Source organism: Argopecten irradians, chromosome 6 (assembly GCF_041381155.1).
Source record: "Argopecten irradians isolate NY chromosome 6, Ai_NY, whole genome shotgun sequence".
NCBI lineage: Eukaryota > Metazoa > Mollusca > Bivalvia > Pectinida > Pectinidae > Argopecten > Argopecten irradians.
Window position 1 is genome coordinate 40,338,939 of NC_091139.1, and position 20,226 is coordinate 40,359,164.

Consider the following 20,226-nt stretch of genomic DNA (forward strand, 5'->3'; position numbering starts at 1 on the left):
GTGACAATCAGAATTCCTCAGATGTAACTGTCTTACATAGATACCTACAATCTGACCTATCAGAGTTACTTCCCTTTATTTCCATCAGCACTGACGGAGTGACAATCAGAATTCCTCAGATGTATTAGAGTTACTTCCCTTTATTTCCATCAGTACTGACAGAGTGACAATCGGAATTCCTCAGATGTAACTGTCTTACATAGGTACCTACAATCTGACCTATCAGAGTTACTTCCCTTTATTTCCATCAGCACTGACGGAGTGACAATCAGAATTCCTCAGATGTATTAGAGTTACTTCCCTTTATTTCCATCAGTACTGACAGAGTGACAATCAGAATTCCTCAGATGTAACTGTCTTACATAGGTACCTACAATCTGACCTATCAGAGTTATTTCCATCAGCACTGACAGAGTGACAATCAGAATTCCTCTGATGTAACTGTCTTACATAGATACCTACAATCTGACCTATCAGAGTTACTTCCCTTTATTTCCATCAGCACTGACGGACTGACAATCAGAATTCCTCAGATGTATTAGAGTTACTTCCCTTTATTTCCATCAGTACTGACAGAGTGACAATCAGAATTCCTCAGATGTAACTGTCTTACATAGCCCTACAATCTGACCTGTCAGAGTTACTTCCCTTTATTTCCATCAGCACTGACGGAGTGACAATCAGAATTCCTCAGATGTATTAGAGTTACTTCCCTTTATTTCCATCAGTACTGACAGAGTGACAATCGGAATTCCTCAGATGTAACTGTCTTACATAGGTACCTACAATCTGACCTATCAGAGTTACTTCCCTTTATTTCCATCAGCACTGACAGAGTGACAATCAGAATTCCTCTGATGTAACGGTCTTACATAGCTACCTACAATCTGAACTATCAGAATAACTTCCCCGGTATTTTTTTTTTTTGGTGCCGCGGTGGCCGAGTGGTTAAGGTGTCTCGACATATTACCAAAAGTATTCCACCTCTGGGTCATAAGTTCAAATCCCATGTGGGGCAGTTGCCAGGTACTGATGGCTGGTCGGTGTTTTTTCTCTGTGGATTCTGGCTTTGCTCCACCAATAAACCTGGCACATACATTCGAATGAATCTGCAAATTAAACAAAATTAAAATCCTTGCAATATGTGCCAGGTTTGTTGGTGGAGGAAAGCCACTGACCAGCCGTCAGTATTCCTTTAAAGCATCCCTTTATTTTTCTGAATAGAAGGTTCTAGAACAGATATTTCCAATAACCATCTATGTATGAAATATTTGTCAATGATGATAACCTCCTACAAATCAGAGAAAATGATGAGTATCTGTATAAATATAGGGGTAACAAAATTACACAAACAATATCACTGACATTTATTGGTAATCATAATAAGGAAATAATCTGTGATGATCTTATTCCTTTCAGTACATAAAACATAAATTGCCACAATCATTGACACCACCTGGAAAGACAGTGATTCCTAGATCAGTAATGAAAGAAATCCTTCACTTTTACCCAAACCATAATATGTGTATCATGTCGTCACTGTGTTTTGGTACTTTTCCTGCACACAGATTTGAACACACTATTTCACAAAGTCGTTGACCTTCCTCAAAGAGACTCAAGCATGGGAAATATTCTCTCCTCATTGCAACACTATAATGATGAATATTACTTTAATATGTTTGTAATTGTATTTCACTGCTAAATATGTCCATCTCCCAGTAGTAAAGTCACAGGCACTTAATCTTTAGAAGGGTTTGAAAATACGATCAGAATTTTAGGTCTGAACATACACCCAAGTCTGACAATGTCTTAGTCAATTGTGTGTCCTCCGAAGACGTCCCATCAGTCCTCCGAAGACGTCCCATCAGTCCTCTGAAGACGTCCCATCAGTCCTCTCAAGGGACCTAGTTAATCTTCTAAGTGGATTCCATTAGTCCTCACTCAGGCTTGAATGGATATCAGACTGAATTTGTCAGCTCTGGAGAGGTCTGTAGGTTATATAAAGACCAGCTTTACACATATATAGAACTACTAGTCCAATTCCAATTCTTTATTTAGCCACAGACACTCTGTCATGAATGGAACTGCCAGGTCATAATCACAGACTCCTTGTCATGTAGGGACCCTCAAGTTCATATCCCAATTTCCTGTAGTAGTTTCGTGTTCCAACACCTAGAAGAGACAAAAACCCAAAATAAATCACGCTTTTAGGCAATGAAATACATCTGAGAACCATTGAAGTGCAACAAAAAAGTTCTTGTATTTTCTATGTAATGCCTTAAATCTGCTGCTCTTCAAGTCATGATGTCGACCAAGTTTGAAAGAAACAGGATAAAAACTGAATATGATGTCCAGAAAAACAAAGTAAAGGGCAAATAGACAGACGCATGAACACTTTGTTATGAAATGTTCCTTCAAAAAATAATTTATTGCAAACAAACTTTTTCTACGTGCGATTGTATTTAGGCCACACCAAATTAATTTGTAGTTCGTCGAGAGCAGCGTACGTATTTTTTTGGGTTCGAGAAAAAAATATAAAAAAAATGCGACTGCACGTCAAAAAATATCCGGATTTATTTTTCCGTCAGCCGATTTATTTAGTGCTTTACCGGTGCTTGTAGATGCTTGAATTACATTGTGGAAAGGGAGACAGTAAAGGTTTTGTCTGACATAGATGAATTGACTGCAAAAAATGGCGGGAAGGGAGAAAAACCTGAGAGAACAATCGTATTTACCAACATGTTTTTGAACTTTTAACGTTCAATTTTTGGACGATGAGTGATGAGTGATGAACGTCCGTAGTGACCCAGCATCCTTGATGTTATTTGATCGCGATTGCGGCCGAAAAAAAAAAAAAAAAAAAAAAAAAAAAAAAAAAAAAAAACAAAAAAAAAAAATAAAAAAAAGAAAAAAAAAAAAAAAAAAGGAATAAAAAAAAAAAAAATTTCAACCGAAAATGAAACGTTTGTGGACCTTTTCGTGTTGTTGACATTCATCTGTTCACTCTCGTAATCTTCACTCTCAGCACTTTGTTTTCGATTATGGGTGTCTTGATTGTTACCGTTCGGGGAGGTCCAACAAGTTTGATGTCAAACACGGCTATCAAGGCCGAAAATGATGAAACTTTTGTTGATCTTTTTAGTCGTCTTGTTGACATTAATTGGAGTAATGCTGCATCGGACATGAGATTAGATGACATTCAAGCGATCAAGATATCCACAAACCAGTCAAGACATGACTCGATTGAAATTTCATAAAATAGAAACAACACAGATATTCATTATTTAACTGTCGGTGATGATATTGAGACTGTTTTGTTTGAAATTTACATGTAACGGTTGCTTCTGCATGTACAAACTAGTCTGCAGTAAGATTTTTTTATCACTTAATGTGCCAATCATTTCTTTTGAACATTATTTTTAATACAGAATCATGAATCGGTAAACATTTATCATTCCATCCATACCATTTGCTTAAACCAAGTCGATAGTGAAGCTATAGTCAAAACCTGACACCTAAATTTTTCACAGTCAATCCTTCTATCATTTGATTTTCATGAAACATAATTTGTATGTATTGCGCAAAAGTAAATTATTTTCCTGGTAAAATGCGTTAATTAGATTTTTAATTGAAAGTGTGTGTTTATTCTGATATTTTTGACAATAATACATCTATTGAAAATATGTCTTTGATATCCATGGATGAGTGCATGCATCAAATTACTTTGGATAGTTTGGAAAATAATTGGTATCTTTGTTCTTGATGTAGAAAAATGCATTTATATAGTTATGTTATACTTTAAAAAATGATGGTAGGTGATGTTACATTTACATGTATCTGATGGTGGACATTTTTTTTTATAAAATCTAGTCAACTTTGGTGTAACTTTAATGTACATGTGTGATTGTTCTAATGATATTTTTAACAAAATACATAAGTATGCTTTTTTTTGTTTAATCTGGTCAGATAGATCATTGTGGGTTTTTTTTTTTTTTATTTATGATTAAAATTTACATTGTTGTTTTAAATATACAGAAGTATCCAGGATGATTGAAAAACACAGTAACAGGTTTATCATTGGTTTTTTTTAATGAATATTTACTTCCATGGTTTGAAAAAAAATATCGCTCGCTCGACTTTAAAACCCTTCGCTCCTAAAAATCCTTGATTCCAAATTTTTTTTAAAACAAAAAAAATTCGCTCGCTCGCTCCATTTTTTTCTTTCAATTTCCCGAAGAACTACAAATTAATTTGGTGTGGCCTTAGAGTATATTGCAGACAACAAGAAAATGTGAAAATATCAAATCACCATGAAAATGTTTCAAGTGGAACAAGAAATCAAGATCCCAAAATCATATTGGTAAGAAAAAGTAAGTCTTGTAGGAAAACACTAAATCAAGTTACCAGGTAAATACATTTGAAAGTAAGAAGAATGACCATGGGACACAACTAATGGCGATGTTCACTTTCAGTGTAGTTTGAAGAATATGAACTTCATAGAGCTTGATTTCTGAACATTTTGTTTATGTCAGCATCCCAATATGACATACCTGATATAACAGCGATTTTCTGTGAGCCGTGCTCCTCCCTCGCTATTCTCGCTGCTTCCTCCATTAGTAACATACCAAAACCCTGAAACAGGTCATGTGTCAATTTAGCAACTAGATTACATAGAACCATAATGTTGTTCTCTTTCTCTGAAACTGTGTTAAATATAACGATAAATGAATTCAAATTTTCCATACCTCAGAGAATAGTATATTTTGACTGTATCACACAGTCTTCTTTTATGAAGGTCTGGTTTGGAGACTTTGATGACAAATTATCTTTCTTCAAGACTCAGACCTAAATGTTATTTTTGTTGGTTCTACATTGATCCAATGGTTTACCAATGTAACCATAGAAACTTGACATTGATGCATTAATTTAAGCCGGGTTTTACAATGACTTTTTGATTTAAGGATGTCCCCATGGGAACCTGTATTGTCAAGTGTACCTGGTGCTGGAACTTTGTTGGGTCTCTCCCATGGACTGGCACTGCCGTACCATAGACATGTAATTCTCTTACAATAGAACATCCACCCTTGAGCTCCGCCCGGAACGTATCCGCCGCACACCTCCGTAGTCTCAGCAGACCAATCAGAATGTCTTGTTCTGGATCCTCATAGGACAGAAACGTTTCCCATCCACCATTGGCCACGTAATCCCTACGGATCAGCTCCGCCTACAAACCATATAAAAACATAACTCAAAAGAATCAAATACCTGTCACAAGGCAATAATCCAAACTCAAAGTTGATTAATAAAGGAAAAGAAGATACACAAGTAGATTTATGGGTAGAGTTCTTGAAAAGGAACAGAGGGAGTCAGGAGCTCCAGAAAGGTAATCATTCAGTGCTCAATCAATATTAACCACTTAAATCTTGGTAAGGTTTTGAAAAAGCTGAATCTCAAATGAGAATTGGATGGAAAAAGGTTATTTATAATTATACAGCTTCAACTTTTTTCTCTTCTCTCTCTAATGTAATATGTAGTCAAACCTGTCAATGAGGGACCGATAAAAACAGTCTTTATAACCAAGTGGTCTTCAAACACAGGTCAAATTGTATTAAAATTGGTAATTAAAAAAAAAGTTGTGGTCTTTATACAAACTATAGATTGATGCTACTCAATACTAGATTCAAATAAATGATGGTAGGGTGATGGGCTTGGTGAGATGATCAATTCATGTTATATTTTATAAAATATCTCACACACTGACCTCAAATGGTTTGACCTTGTGATGAATTTCCTGAATTCCGACCTCCCTTGTACGGACGTCTCTACACTGGGACCCAAGATCCTTCATCCTGGCCAGGGCTAGCTCCCTAAGGTTTCCATGCTCAACACCCGAGCTCACAAGGGGCATGGGAATATCCCTGACCATATAAAAACAAAGTGATCAAGTGAGTAATGAAAAACAAGAGGCCCAAAGGGCCTTAATGGTCATCTGACTACCTTGGCAATAGTAAAATTAATTACATGTATATATGGTGTCACTTTGTAAGGACCTTGTCAGGATCATTTTCAATTTCTTTCAACAAATGTGTTTTCAAGATGGTGGCTGTGGCGTCCATCTTGGATTTCGGATCGACCCGAAAAAATAACAACACTTTGTCGGGACTATGTCAGGATCATTTCATGCAAGTTTCAGCCAAATCGCACCGGTAGAACTTGAGAAGAAGTTCAAAATGTGTTTTCAAGATGGCGGCTGTGGTGGCCATCTTGGATTTCAGATCGACCCGAATAATAACAACACTTTGTTGGGACCATGTCAGGATAATTTCATGCAAGTTTCAGCCAAATCGCACCAGTAGAACTTGAGAAGAAGTTCAAAATGTGTTTTTAAGATGGTGGCTGTGGCGGCCATCTTGGATTTCGGATTGACCCGAAAAATAACAACACTTTGTCGGGACCATGTCAGGATCATTTTCAATTTCTTTCAACAAATTGTATTTCAAACAAGAGGCCCAAGGGCCTTAACATATAGAAAATTAATTAGATATAGTGTCGTGGTAGCCATCTTCGATTTAGGATCAACCAGAGATGTAACAATACTTTGTCGGGACCATGTCAGGATCATTTCATGCAAGTTTCAGCCAAATCGCACCAGTAGAACTTGAGAAGAAGTTCAAAATGTGTTTTCAAGATGGCGGCTGTGGCGGCCATCTTGGATTTCGGATCGACCCGAAAAATAACAACACTTTGTCGGGACCATGTCTGGATCATTTCATGCAAGTTTCAGCCAAATCGCACCAGTAGAACTTGAGAAGAAGTTCAAAATGTGTTTTCAAGATGGCGGCTGTGGCGGCCATCTTGGATTTCGGATCGACCCGAAAAATAACAACACTTTGTCGGGACCATGTCAGGATCATTTCATGCAAGTTTCAGCCAAATCGCACCAGTAGAACTTGAGAAGAAGTTCAAAATGTGTTTTCAAGATGGCGGCTGTGGTGGTCATCTTGGATTTTGGATCGACCCGAAAAATAACAACACTTTGTTGGGACCATCTCAGGATCATTTCATGTAAGTTTCAGCTAAATCGCACCGGTAGAACTTGAGAAGAAGTTCAAAATGTGTTTTCAAGATGGCGGCTGTGGTTCAAAATGTGAAAAGTTAAAGAACGGCGGATGGCACGGCGCATGGCTTACCGCGGACGACGACAGACGAAACATGACGACTATAGGTCATCCTGACCCTTCAGGTCAGATGACCTAAACACTCTGAACCCAAACTCATTCCTTTGTCTCTCTTCCAGTGAACTATAGGTCACTTGATTTTTATAATGATGGAAAAGAAAAAGATTTTCAGCTTTGACACAATTTCATGAAAGTATGTACATCATCAAAGATAAAATTACCCAGTCAGGTTGTAAAATGTAATTGAACATTCAATGATCTTCTTTCTACTTTCAGTGGTTGAGGAAATTTTGAAATATATTCATTTACACTTTAAGATACCCAAATGACATGTTCTATTTTCCAGGGATAACATTTTTCATGATTTCGCTGGACAAGCCTCACTTATGGGACTTAAAATGTCAGATGAGCAAGCGACAGAGCAGAATCGGGTAAAGGAAAGTATTTGATTGGTCAATAACATGATGCATAACAAAGACTAGCTACCACTGAATCGATTCTCCCTCAATTGTATCTCCGAGAGGGTCAAAGGTGGCCATTCTCTGTGAGGATTGGTTAGTTACCTCTGTACTCTATAGACCCTGGTCCAGGGTGGGACTAAAGCCAGTATCCTAGCAACCAGGTCAATAAGTCCACTGGGGGGATAACTCTTGTAGCGTCCAGTCTTCCATAGCTCATACAGACCTGTTGAAGAGATTTTGTAGTATAACAACCATACATCTTATATAACCGGTACACTATTACTATCATAACTATAGTATCTCAGATTAAGGGGAGGTAAACCTAATTATTTCAAAATACAAAATGTATCTTACCAATATCAATTTGCCTCTAATAACCAACATCTGGTGGCATTTTTGTAAGAAATGTGTTTTAATTTGTTTTTGACAATTTATTTCCAAATGTTATCAAAGTTTTAGTACTGGTTCTGTATTTCATTTTAAAGCGTTTCTGAAATTTCTCTCTATTTTTCTCATTTACTAAGTTTAAACAAAGTGCAAGATGAAGAAATTCTTTCATCGTCATCATCATCATCATCATCATCATCATCATCATTGTCATCGCCATCATCACCATAATCATCTTCATCATCATCATCATTGTTATCATCATGGTCATCATCATCATCACCAGTTGTACACACTTACCTGTACCTCGTATCACCAAGGTAGGATAGATCTTTAAACCATCCGCTCTAAATGCAGGATTTTCAAAAAATTCCTGTCAAAACAAAAGAGTAAATTAAAACATAAATCCGAAAAAAAAGAGAGAATATATCTTGTGGTGATAGTAAAATCTATTTTCAAAACATGAACTGGCAGATGTTTGGTTACTAACTGGCAGATGTTTGGTTACTAACTGGCAGATGTTTGGTTACTAACTGGCAGATGTTTGGTTACTAACTGGCAGATGTTTGTTTACTAACTGGCAGATGTTTGGTTACTAACTGGCACATATTTTTGTTACTAACTGGCAGATGTTTGGTTACTAACTGGCAGATGTTTGGTTACTAACTGGCAGATGTTTGGTTACTAACTGGCAGATGTTTGGTTACTAACTGGCAGATGTTTGGTTACTAACTGGCAGATGTTTGGTTACTAACTGGCAGATGTTTGGTTACTAACTGGCAGATGTTTGGTTACTAACTGGCAGATGTTTGGTTACTAACTGGCAGATGTTTTTGTTACTAACTGGCAGATGTTTTTGTTACTAACTGGCAGATGTTTGGTTACTAACTGGCAGATGTTTGGTTACTAACTGGCAGATGTTTGGTTACTAACTGGCAGATGTTTGGTTACTAACTGGCAGATGTTTGGTTACTAACTGGCAGATGTTTGGTTACTAACTGGCAGATGTTTGGTTACTAACTGGCAGATGTTTGTTACTAATAAAAGATGTGTTTGGTTACTAACTGGCAGATGTTTGGTTACTAACTGGCAGATGTTTGGTTACTAACTGGCAGATGTTTTGGTTACTAACTGGCAGATGTTTGGTTACTAACTGGCAGATGTTTGGTTACTAACTGGCAGATGTTTTTGTTACTAACTGGCAGATGTTTGGTTACTAACTGGCAGATGTTTGGTTACTAACTGGCAGATGTTTGGTTACTAACTGGCAGATGTTTGGTTACTAACTGGCAGATGTTTGGTTACTAACTGGCAGATGTTTGGTTACTAACTGGCAGATGTTTGGTTACTAACTGGCAGATGTTTGGTTACTAACTGGCAGATGTTTGGTTACTAACTGGCAGATGTTTGGTTACTAACTGGCAGATGTTTTTGTTACTAACTGGCAGATGTTTGGTTACTAACTGGCAGATGTTTTTGTTACTAACTGGCAGATGTTTGGTTACTAACTGGCAGATGTTTGGTTACTAACTGGCAGATGTTTTTGTTACTAACTGGCAGATGTTTGGTTACTAACTGGCAGATGTTTGGTTACTAACTGGCAGATGTTTTTGTTACTAACTGGCAGATGTTTGGTTACTAACTGGCAGATGTTTTTGTTACTAACTGGCAGATGTTTGGTTACTAACTGGCAGATGTTTTTGTTACTAACTGGCAGATGTTTGGTTACTAACTGGCAGATGTTTGGTTACTAACTGGCAGATGTTTGGTTACTAACTGGCAGATGTTGGTTACTAACTGGCAGATGTTTGGTTACTAACTGGCAGATGTTACTTGGCAGATGTTTGGTTACTAATGGCTGGAGATGTTTGGTTACTAACTGGCAGATGTTTGGTTACTAACTGGCAGATGTTTGGTTACTAACTGGCAGATGTTTGTTACTAACTGGCAGATGTTTGGTTACTAACTGGCAGATGTTTGGTTACTAACTGGCAGATGTTTGGTTACTAACTGGCAGATGTTTGGTTACTAACTGGCAGATGTTTGGTTACTAACTGGCAGATGTTTGGTTACTGAGATTTTGTTACAACTGGCAGATGTTTGGTTACTAACTGGCAGATGTTTGGTTACTAACTGGCAGATGTTTTGGTTACTAACTGGCAGATGTTTGGTTACTAACTGGCAGATGTTTGGTTACTAACTGGCAGATGTTTTGGTTACTAACTGGCAGATGTTTGGTTACTAACTGGCAGATGTTTGGTTACTAACTGGCAGATGTTTTTGGTTACTAACTGGCAGATGTTTGGTTACTAACTGGCAGATGTTTTGGTTACTAACTGGCAGATGTTTGGTTACTAACTGGCAGATGTTTGGTTACTAACTGGCAGATGTTTGGTTACTAACTGGCAGATGTTTGGTTACTAACTGGCAGATGTTTTGGTTACTAACTGGCAGATGTTTGGTTACTAACTGGCAGATGTTTTGGTTACTAACTGGCAGATGTTTGGTTACTAACTGGCAGATGTTTGGTTACTAACTGGCAGATGTTTGGTTACTAACTGGCAGATGTTTTGGTTACTAACTGGCAGATGTTTGGTTACTAACTGGCAGATGTTTGGTTACTAACTGGCAGATGTTTGGTTACTAACTGGCAGATGTTTGGTTACTAACTGGCAGATGTTTGGTTACTAACTGGCAGATGTTTGGTTACTAACTGGCAGATTTTTGGTTACTAACTGGCAGATGTTTTGGTTACTAAGGCAGATGTTTGGTTACTAACTGGCAGATGTTTGGTTACTAACTGGCAGATGTTTGGTTACTAACTGGCAGATGTTTGGTTACTAACTGGCAGATGTTTTGGTTACTAACTGGCAGATGTTTGGTTACTAACTGGCAGATGTTTGGTTACTAACTGGCAGATGTTTGGTTACTAACTGGCAGATGTTTGGTTACTAACTGGCAGATGTTTGGTTACTAACTGGCAGATGTTTGTTACTAACTGGCAGATGTTTGGTTACTAACTGGCAGATGTTTGGTTACTAACTGGCAGATGTTTGGTTACTAACTGGCAGATGTTTGGTTACTAATTTGTTACTACTGGCAGATGTTTGGTTACTAACTGGCAGATGTTTGGTTACTAACTGGCAGATGTTTGGTTACTAACTGGCAGATGTTTTGGTTACTAACTGGCAGATGTTTGTTACTAACTGGCAGATGTTTGGTTACTAACTGGCAGATGTTTGGTTACTAACTGGCAGATGTTTGGTTACTAACTGGCAGATGTTTGGTTACTAACTGGCAGATGTTTTGGTTACTAACTGGCAGATGTTTGGTTACTAACTGGCAGATGTTTGGTTACTAACTGGCAGATGTTTGGTTACTAACTGGCAGATGTTTTTGTTACTAACTGGCAGATGTTTGGTTACTAACTGGCAGATGTTTGTTACTAACTGGCAGATGTTTGGTTACTAACTGGCAGATGTTTGGTTACTAACTGGCAGATGTTTGGTTACTAACTGGCAGATGTTTGGTTACTAACTGGCAGATGTTTGGTTACTAACTGGCAGATGTTTGGTTACTAACTGGCAGATGTTTGGTTACTAACTGGCAGATGTTTTGGTTACTAACTGGCAGATGATTTGGTTACTAACTGGCAGATGTTTGGTTACTAACTGGCAGATGTTTGGTTACTAACTGGCAGATGTTTTTGTTACTAACTGGCAGATGTTTGGTTACTAACTGGCAGATGTTTGGTTACTAACTGGCAGATGTTTTTGTTACTAACTGGCAGATGTTTTGTTACTAACTGGCAGATGTTTGGTTACTAACTGGCAGATGTTTTTGGTTACTAACTGGCAGATGTTTTTGTTACTAACTGGCAGATGTTTGGTTACTAACTGGCAGATGTTTGGTTACTAACTGGCAGATGTTTTTTGTTACTAACTGGCAGATGTTTGGTTACTAACTGGCAGATGTTTGGTTACTAACTGGCAGATGTTTGGTTACTAACTGGCAGATGTTTGGTTACTAACTGGCAGATGTTTGGTTACTAACTGGCAGATGTTTGGTTACTAACTGGCAGATGTTTGGTTACTAACTGGCAGATGTTTTTGTTACTAACTGGCAGATGTTTGGTTACTAACTGGCAGATGTTTGGTTACTAACTGGCAGATGTTTTTGTTACTAACTGGCAGATGTTTGGTTACTAACTGGCAGATGTTTGGTTACTAACTGGCAGATGTTTTTGTTACTAACTGGCAGATGTTTGGTTACTAACTGGCAGATGTTTTGGTTACTAACTGGCAGATGTTTTGTTACTAACTGGCAGATGTTTGGTTACTAACTGGCAGATGTTTTTGTTACTAACTGGCAGATGTTTGGTTACTAACTGGCAGATGTTTTGGTTACTAACTGGCAGATGTTTTGGTTACTAACTGGCAGATTTTTGTTACTAACTGGCAGATGTTTGGTTACTAACTGGCAGATGTTTGGTTACTAACTGGCAGATGTTTGGTTACTAACTGGCAGATGTTTTGGTTACTAACTGGCAGATGTTTGGTTACTAACTGGCAGATGTTTGGTTACTAACTGGCAGATGTTTGGTTACTAACTGGCAGATGTTTGGTTACTAACTGGCAGATGTTTGGTTACTAACTGGCAGATGTTTGGTTACTAACTGGCAGATGTTTGGTTACTAACTGGCAGATGTTTGGTTACTAACTGGCAGATGTTTGGTTACTAACTGGCAGATGTTTGGTTACTAACTGGCAGATGTTTGGTTACTAACTGGCAGATGTTTGGTTACTAACTGGCAGATGTTTGGTTACTACTGGCAGATGTTTGGCAGATGTTTGTTACTAACTGGCAGATGTTTGGTTACTAACTGGCAGATGTTTGGTTACTAACTGGCAGATGTTTGGTTACTAACTGGCAGATGTTTGGTTACTAACTGGCAGATGTTTGGTTACTAACTGGCAGATGTTTGGTTACTAACTGGCAGATGTTTGGTTACTAACTGGCAGATGTTTGGTTACTAACTGGCAGATGTTTGGTTACTAACTGGCAGATGTTTGGTTACTAACTGGCAGATGTTTGGTTACTAACTGGCAGATTTTTGGTTACTAACTGGCAGATGTTTGGTTACTAACTGGCAGATGTTTGGTTACTAACTGGCAGATGTTTGGTTACTAACTGGCAGATGTTTGGTTACTAACTGGCAGATGTTTGGTTACTAACTGGCAGATGTTTGGTTACTAACTGGCAGATGTTTGGTTACTAACTGGCAGATGTTTGGTTACTAACTGGCAGATGTTTGGTTACTAACTGGCAGATGTTTGGTTACTAACTGGCAGATGTTTGGTTACTAACTGGCAGATGTTTGGTTACTAACTGGCAGATGTTTGGTTACTAACTGGCAGATGTTTGGTTACTACTGGCAGATGTTTTGGTTACTAACTGGCAGATGTTTGTTACTAACTGGCAGATGTTTGTTACTAACTGGCAGATGTTTGTAACTAACTGGCAGATGTTTGGTTACTAACTGGCAGATGTTTTTGTTACTAACTGGCAGATGTTTGGTTACTAACTGGCAGATGTTTGTTAACTAACTGGCAGATGTTTGGTAACTAACTGGCAGATGTTTGGTTACTAACTGACAGATGTTTGGTAACTAACTGGCAGATGTTTGGTTACTAACTGGCAGATGTTTGGTTACTAACTGGCAGAAGTTTGATTACTAACTGGCAGATGTTTGGTTACTAACTGGCAGAAGTTTGATTACTAACTGCAACAATAAAGTTTACCAACATCCGTAGTATAATCTCTACAGAATGTATAATTTCCTAAAATATCCAATTATCTGCGAAATGCATGTAGACATTAAGTGTAAATATTGCCATTAAAGAAGTACACAATATCCCATAAATTATGTTAGATTTTCATAATTAAATAATTTGTAGGACAATCTGACCAGGACTTTTTAGGGCAGGTAAAGAATTTCTTTCAGGGTTGAAATACATGAATCTAAAAGATCTAATTTCAAGGCAGAAAGTTGAACTAAATTATAAGTCATATAACCATGTTTTTCCACCAAATGGTTTAATAACTTACTTTATTGCTGTTTCTATAGATAAAATTCAAGTCTTCAAACTTACAATAAATTGTTCTATGTCTCTCTCCCAGCTAACGTTAGGTAAATCTGGCATCATGTGTGCGACGACCTTGAACCCTGCATCTTTTGACATTCTAAAGGATTCACACACAGCTTTCACCGTGTGGCCTCTAAAAAATATAAATAATCATCAATTGTTGTTGGTTTTTCTTTCAAAGAGAACATGATGCGTATTAAATATTGGTATTGTTTTTCTGATGCTGATAAGAGAGTATTGATTTCTGATAATAATGATTTAAAAAATCCCTGAAAATATTCGCTGGTACTTACCTATTGGTATCCCTCGCCACATCCTCATACACACTCTGTACTCCGATCTCCTGTCGCGTACACCCATACTTTAACATATCACTGAAAACAGCATCAATAAAACCTCTTTAACTAGCTAGAAAACGACAGCTCCATGGTAACATTTAAAGTTATTCAAGCATTCAAGTTAAGTTTACTTGTCAATATAGTATAAACATTTCATTCTGGACCCACAAAATACTTCAAATTACACAGGTTACTCAAGAAAGTAGAGTTCAAAGAACTGAAGTCAGCTGTAAATGGTATATTACTGAAACAATGCTTTAACTATCATTTATATAACAATGATATTGATATTTATCCTGCAACTGTCCCACATACTGACCAATAACTACTGCCGTATAAACTTGTGCTTTATCCGTCAATACGAAATGCTTTATCCGTTAATACCATCAAGGGAATTTGTTCCATATCTCACGGAACTTTTTCTAACTTGACCAAGAACTTGAACCTTCTGTTGAATGAAACGTCATTCAGTCCCGCTTAAACGTGACGTCACATTCACCGGAATGACCTCATTTCTACGATATCGAAAATCTTGTATGGCAATGTCATCTTTTTCTTGGCTCATGGCAAAGGTATGTTTTGTAAAGTAATTCTTTAATGGGTATTTATTGTTTTTTGAGCATTTTCGTTTTGTTTCAGTAATATATCAAACTGAATAGAATTACGGATACTGTTTGTGAATGCGTTTATTTATTTCCCACAGCAGTAAAAAGGAGTACACTCTCATTCGGTTTAGTGAATGAATATTTACCTCCGCATCAAAGAAGCATCTCGCTTCGAGCTAAACCAAGTAAATAACTGTCAATTTGCTTTTGTTTTGAATGCCATAATGGTTGCAGGATAAACAGAATACACGGTTAATATCTTACAATACAAGTTTTACTTTGGTGCTCAACACGGAAAGCCGAGATGACTTGGCAAAGCCTCATCATCTCGGCTTTCCTAAGTCTCGCACCAAAATAAACCTTGTATTGTAAGATACGAACCATGTATTCTCTCTCTCTATATAGGCTATTGATTTGATTGTTATTTCTATAAGTATTGAATATGACTTCATTACGTTTTGGTCACAGCCAAATTTATCAATAGATATATATATATAATATAAGGATGCTTTTAAAGGTTCCAGTGGGTTTAGGTTAATGCGGTTTCACTGTTTCTAATATCACATCTTACATATATTAACTAATTTACCCCAGTCTCATAATGAACCCTCTAGTATTACAATTCGGAGTTCAAATATATCAAATATTTGGTAGATGTACCTGATGTGTTTCCTCAGACAATAATCTGGACGGGTTTCTATGGTAATACCAATGCATTTAGATTTGCTTTTCTCCGAGTACCTGAAACAGCAACAAATTAACAAAATTTCACAGTAATAAACAAGAGATGAAGAAATCCTGGAGACATAAATATGAATTTCTAAACTTCAGTTTTTTTTTCTTTGAAGTAGGTCATAGTTCAAGATGTAGGTCACAATGACCTAATTTGGCATAACCCAAAGACTTTTATTGTAAGAAAAAATACCTTTTCTACTGAATTCATGATCTGCCCTTAAAGCTAGGTATTGGTTGTGAGATAATTATTTTTTGACTGAAAATTATGTTGAAAAATATGACATAATAGTCCAAAAAATATAAAGTAACAATAAAAACCTTAAAAAAAATCTTCAAGAACAAACAACTGAAGCACGATATTAAATAGCCATACGCTATAGACTTACTTGACTGCCTCCTCCACACTACTACTAGTGTGACCTGACAGGGCATCGTGGAGATTACGTATGAAGTAGTCACGGTAATCATCAGGGAGACTCATAAAGGTACCGCCCATCACAATAAACTCCACCTTATCTACACTGTGTCCAAGTGACATCAACTGGAACGGGACAGAAAGTAGCATGGACAATCTGACTATGGTTAAACTAGGAAATATAATGATATATTTATTTTCAGTACTGTACATCACAGCAGAGTTGTTCAGATTTTTTAACATATCCGATAATACCATTAGCTCCCCCCCACCTCTGGGTTCTAAGTTTGAAATCAGTATAGAGACAGTTGCAGACTTTAATTCAGTGATTTTCTACGGAATACTTCTCAACCTTGTAAATGACTAAATGACCCAACATTTGAAAGGACCTTGACCAAAATTAACCCAATCTTAAAATCCCATTTTCCAAGTCTTTCCTTTCTATGAAATAAACTCACAGTGCTCTAGTGAGAATACAAACACTTCCATATCTCAATCAAACAGTCTCCAAGCCTTACAAAGGAACACAGGCATGTTTACATAATGCTTACATAAGTTACAATACCGTATTTTCCGGAGTATAAGCCGCTACTTAGCCGGTAGTTATCTTACCTGTTCTACTCGATGTCTTGTCTGTAGGTAAGGGTTATATCGGGCGCGAATGGCTCGCATCGATGTAGGCTGTAAAAAGATTTGTTCATTTGAAATGTAAATTCACATTAATTTCTAACATAATAATTTTGCTAATTTTTGTCAGTTTAATATGTATTTTTATTAATCCTCAAATTCATCTGGACAAAATTACCATTTAAATCTAACCTGACTTAAACTGAACACAGTTGCTAATTGAGATTGATTTCTTTAAAATAAGGAGAGATCCCAGAGGAATCTTGGCGCCCACCAAAGATTGATCTATGTCCAACAATTGACAGATCTTTAATTATCAAAATCCAAAATGGCTGCCTGGTGGCCATCTTGTTTACCAATCAATCTGAAAATGCAATATGCACAACTAGGGGCCTTGGGGAACCTACATATGAAATTTGAGAATGATCTCTTCAGTACTTTCTGCTTTAAATGGATTTCCTTAGACAAATATTTTAAATTCAGAAGACTTTGTATGTTACATAAATGTACCTGAATACCTATCAAGAAATGTGTCTCTTGTGTGAGAGCATCATAATAGAAACACCAGATTCTCATGTCAAAATAATTTTATAGTGCCTAAACACAGAACTGTATTTAACTCAAAGCAATTTCTTGTTAACAACATCAATGATTGGAATTGTTTACCAAATGACATGAAAAAAATTCAAAGGTATCCAACCTTTAAACGAAATCTTGTCCAGTACTGTATATCACTATCATAAACCAGTATTGTATTTTATTGTGATGTCTGATCATTTTTCTATCTGAGTTTCTTATTTGAATTCCTTATAATATTATGCATACTTATATTAGCATGTAACTATGTCAATTTTATTATTTGCTATATTAGCATATATGTATACAAGGCATATGCCTTTTAATGATTTATTAACTATGCATGAGATTTATGGATCCTGTGATAATTTTAAGTATATTTCCTGTGATATTTTTCTGTGATTGTTTATAAATTTGCTTAATTTGTCTGCTATTTTAACTAACAAATGATATTGTGTTTTACCAACAGGAGGACCATGTGGTAGATTAGCCTTTGGCTTAACCTGTTTACCATCCTCAATAAATAAAATTTATTACTATTATTATTACAGAAATAGCGATAACAAACTTTTACTATCAAAATCTAAGATGGCTGCCTGGCAGTCATCTTGTTGACCGATCTGTCCCAAAACACAATATGCATAACTAGAGCTCTAGGGGAACCTACAAATGAAATTTGAGAATGATGACTTCAGTACTTTCTGAGAAATAGTGATTACAAAAATTGTTAACGGACGGACGGACCACGGACAAAAAGCAATTTGAATAGCCCACCATCTAATAATGGTGGGCTAAAAATAATCATTAAGATTAAGATTTGACAGCATGAACATAAACAGAACTTAATATTTGACTCATCATCCAATAGGTACATCAACACATCAGTGAGTCTGTGGTGTTACCTCATATCCTGTATAAGACTGTGTGGAATATTCAAAGTCGGAGTCGGGTCCACCCGGGCAATACCTATAAAATAAGTAACACAGTGCAACATTGATACACAACCAAAATTATAACATTCATAGTAATAAATTTAACATATTCAGTACTTTCTGAAAATAGGCGAGACACCAACCGTAAATACAATACAACTGAGTGATGAACTACTGACTACATATAAGAACAGATTTGACGTCTCCACCATTATTGGACTAATCACTGCCATACTCCAACAGACAAATAAATCTAATTATACCTACACACAAATGTTTCCCGTCATGGCGATGTGTGGACATCTATGTGGTTTACACATCACTGCTACCACTGCTATCTATAAACAAAACTCAATCATTTTATTTACTGTTTCCTTCTAATCATGAATATTTTCTCTGTCACAATACCACAGCTTCAACATAGTAAAATGACCTTCATTTCTTTAGATCACTCTACATCAGTAAAGGTGGCAGAATAAAAGGATACCTACCAAATGTTACCATTGGATATAAAGTTTGTTATGGAGAGTACTTAGCTGTCGTTAGGATTTACTGTAGACGCTCAAAGTTTTGTTGATATTCTTTGTTATTAGTAACATTAACTCAGATTCTTAGGTTGACAAACATTTTTTACTCTTTACATTTTGGTAAAATGTGACCTAGAAATAAAATAGCTTACCCCACTAGCAGTTCTCACTGGCTTTGCTTTGAGTTTTGGTAGAAGGATCTAAGGAAAAAAATCAGCAATCACAAATTTAAAGGGTACAGTATCAGAGAACGACTGTCAATTTATCATTATTTCGTACATGTCTATCCGGTACAGTTGTATACATAAATGACTATGTATACGTACACGTACAGTAGTGTAATTTGTCTTTACACATCACAGAGTTATCTGTTCTTGAGACTTGATAGTGATTGTTACATCATTAGTTTGTGTTTGAAAATCTGGGTTTTTTTCCTAAAAAAATATTACATTACCTTCACTTATATATGATCTTATAATCAATATCTATACCGACAAGATTGTAAGTCAACAATGTGCACATTGTCAAAGCTTAGGTGAAGAAACTAGTTCAAAGATTATTGTTATATTAGAAAAACCAAAAATCATTCATAACAAATTTGGAGATGGCATTTTATCTACATTTTAAAGTATGCAATAGAAAATTGTACTGGAGAAATATGGTTTTGTTGTAGCTGCAATATTGTAGCTCAAAAGACTTTTAGACAGAAAAAGGTGTCGTATTTAGAGCTACAATTGGTTGCCTATTACTGCTTATGGAGCAAAGTAATGATTATACAAACCATTATAAAACGTTTCTTTGCATTTTATCGTACTTTTTTATATCACTTACCTACTAGGGAATAAAACTGAACTACATAAAATATCAAATTCTCATCGATCATTCTTTTTTTACATAATAATATGAAGGTCTTTCTGAAGGGAATTAATACGACAAGTCCACAAGTTGTGAATTTGACGTCTTGTGAGCGGTACAGTATATATTAAGAAGGGTAGTTATGTTTGTTTTAGACAAAAATAATATGTAAATGCACGTATACGCTTAAAATAATTGGAAACCTACAAAAAAGTATAGAAAACTGTGTCCGAGTGATTTTCGGAGGCAGTGCTCCACTACGACACATAGGGACCAATTAGTACCCCGCCGAAGGGTATAGTAGGCCGGGTACGTATATTCATTCTAGTTTTGTTGTACAGTTTATTCTTCAAAATATTTTAGAAATGGATATTATTTTGTAGAAATTTGAAGTCTTGGTAAACTTTTTCCTTCCGTGACGGTCAGTGGCTGAAATTAGGTTAC

The 20,226-nt window shown here is 36.5% G+C and overlaps 1 protein-coding gene across 1 annotated transcript; it reads right to left on the minus strand.

Annotated features, from left to right (window-relative positions):
* Positions 1-1,350: 1,350 nt before the first annotated feature.
* On the minus strand, positions 1,351-19,202 carry LOC138325881 (elongator complex protein 3). The gene is made up of 14 exons (XM_069271858.1): positions 19,080-19,202; positions 18,668-18,738; positions 18,371-18,434; positions 16,878-16,946; positions 16,237-16,391; positions 15,776-15,856; positions 14,466-14,546; positions 14,179-14,305; positions 8,327-8,399; positions 7,742-7,862; positions 5,762-5,918; positions 4,997-5,224; positions 4,551-4,632; positions 1,351-2,172 (listed from the first exon to the last, which is right to left on the minus strand). The coding sequence occupies exons 2-14, from the start codon at positions 18,718-18,720 to the stop codon at positions 2,099-2,101; spliced, it is 1,365 nt and encodes a 454-aa protein (XP_069127959.1). The 5' UTR covers positions 18,721-18,738; positions 19,080-19,202; the 3' UTR covers positions 1,351-2,098.
* Positions 19,203-20,226: the final 1,024 nt, after the last annotated feature.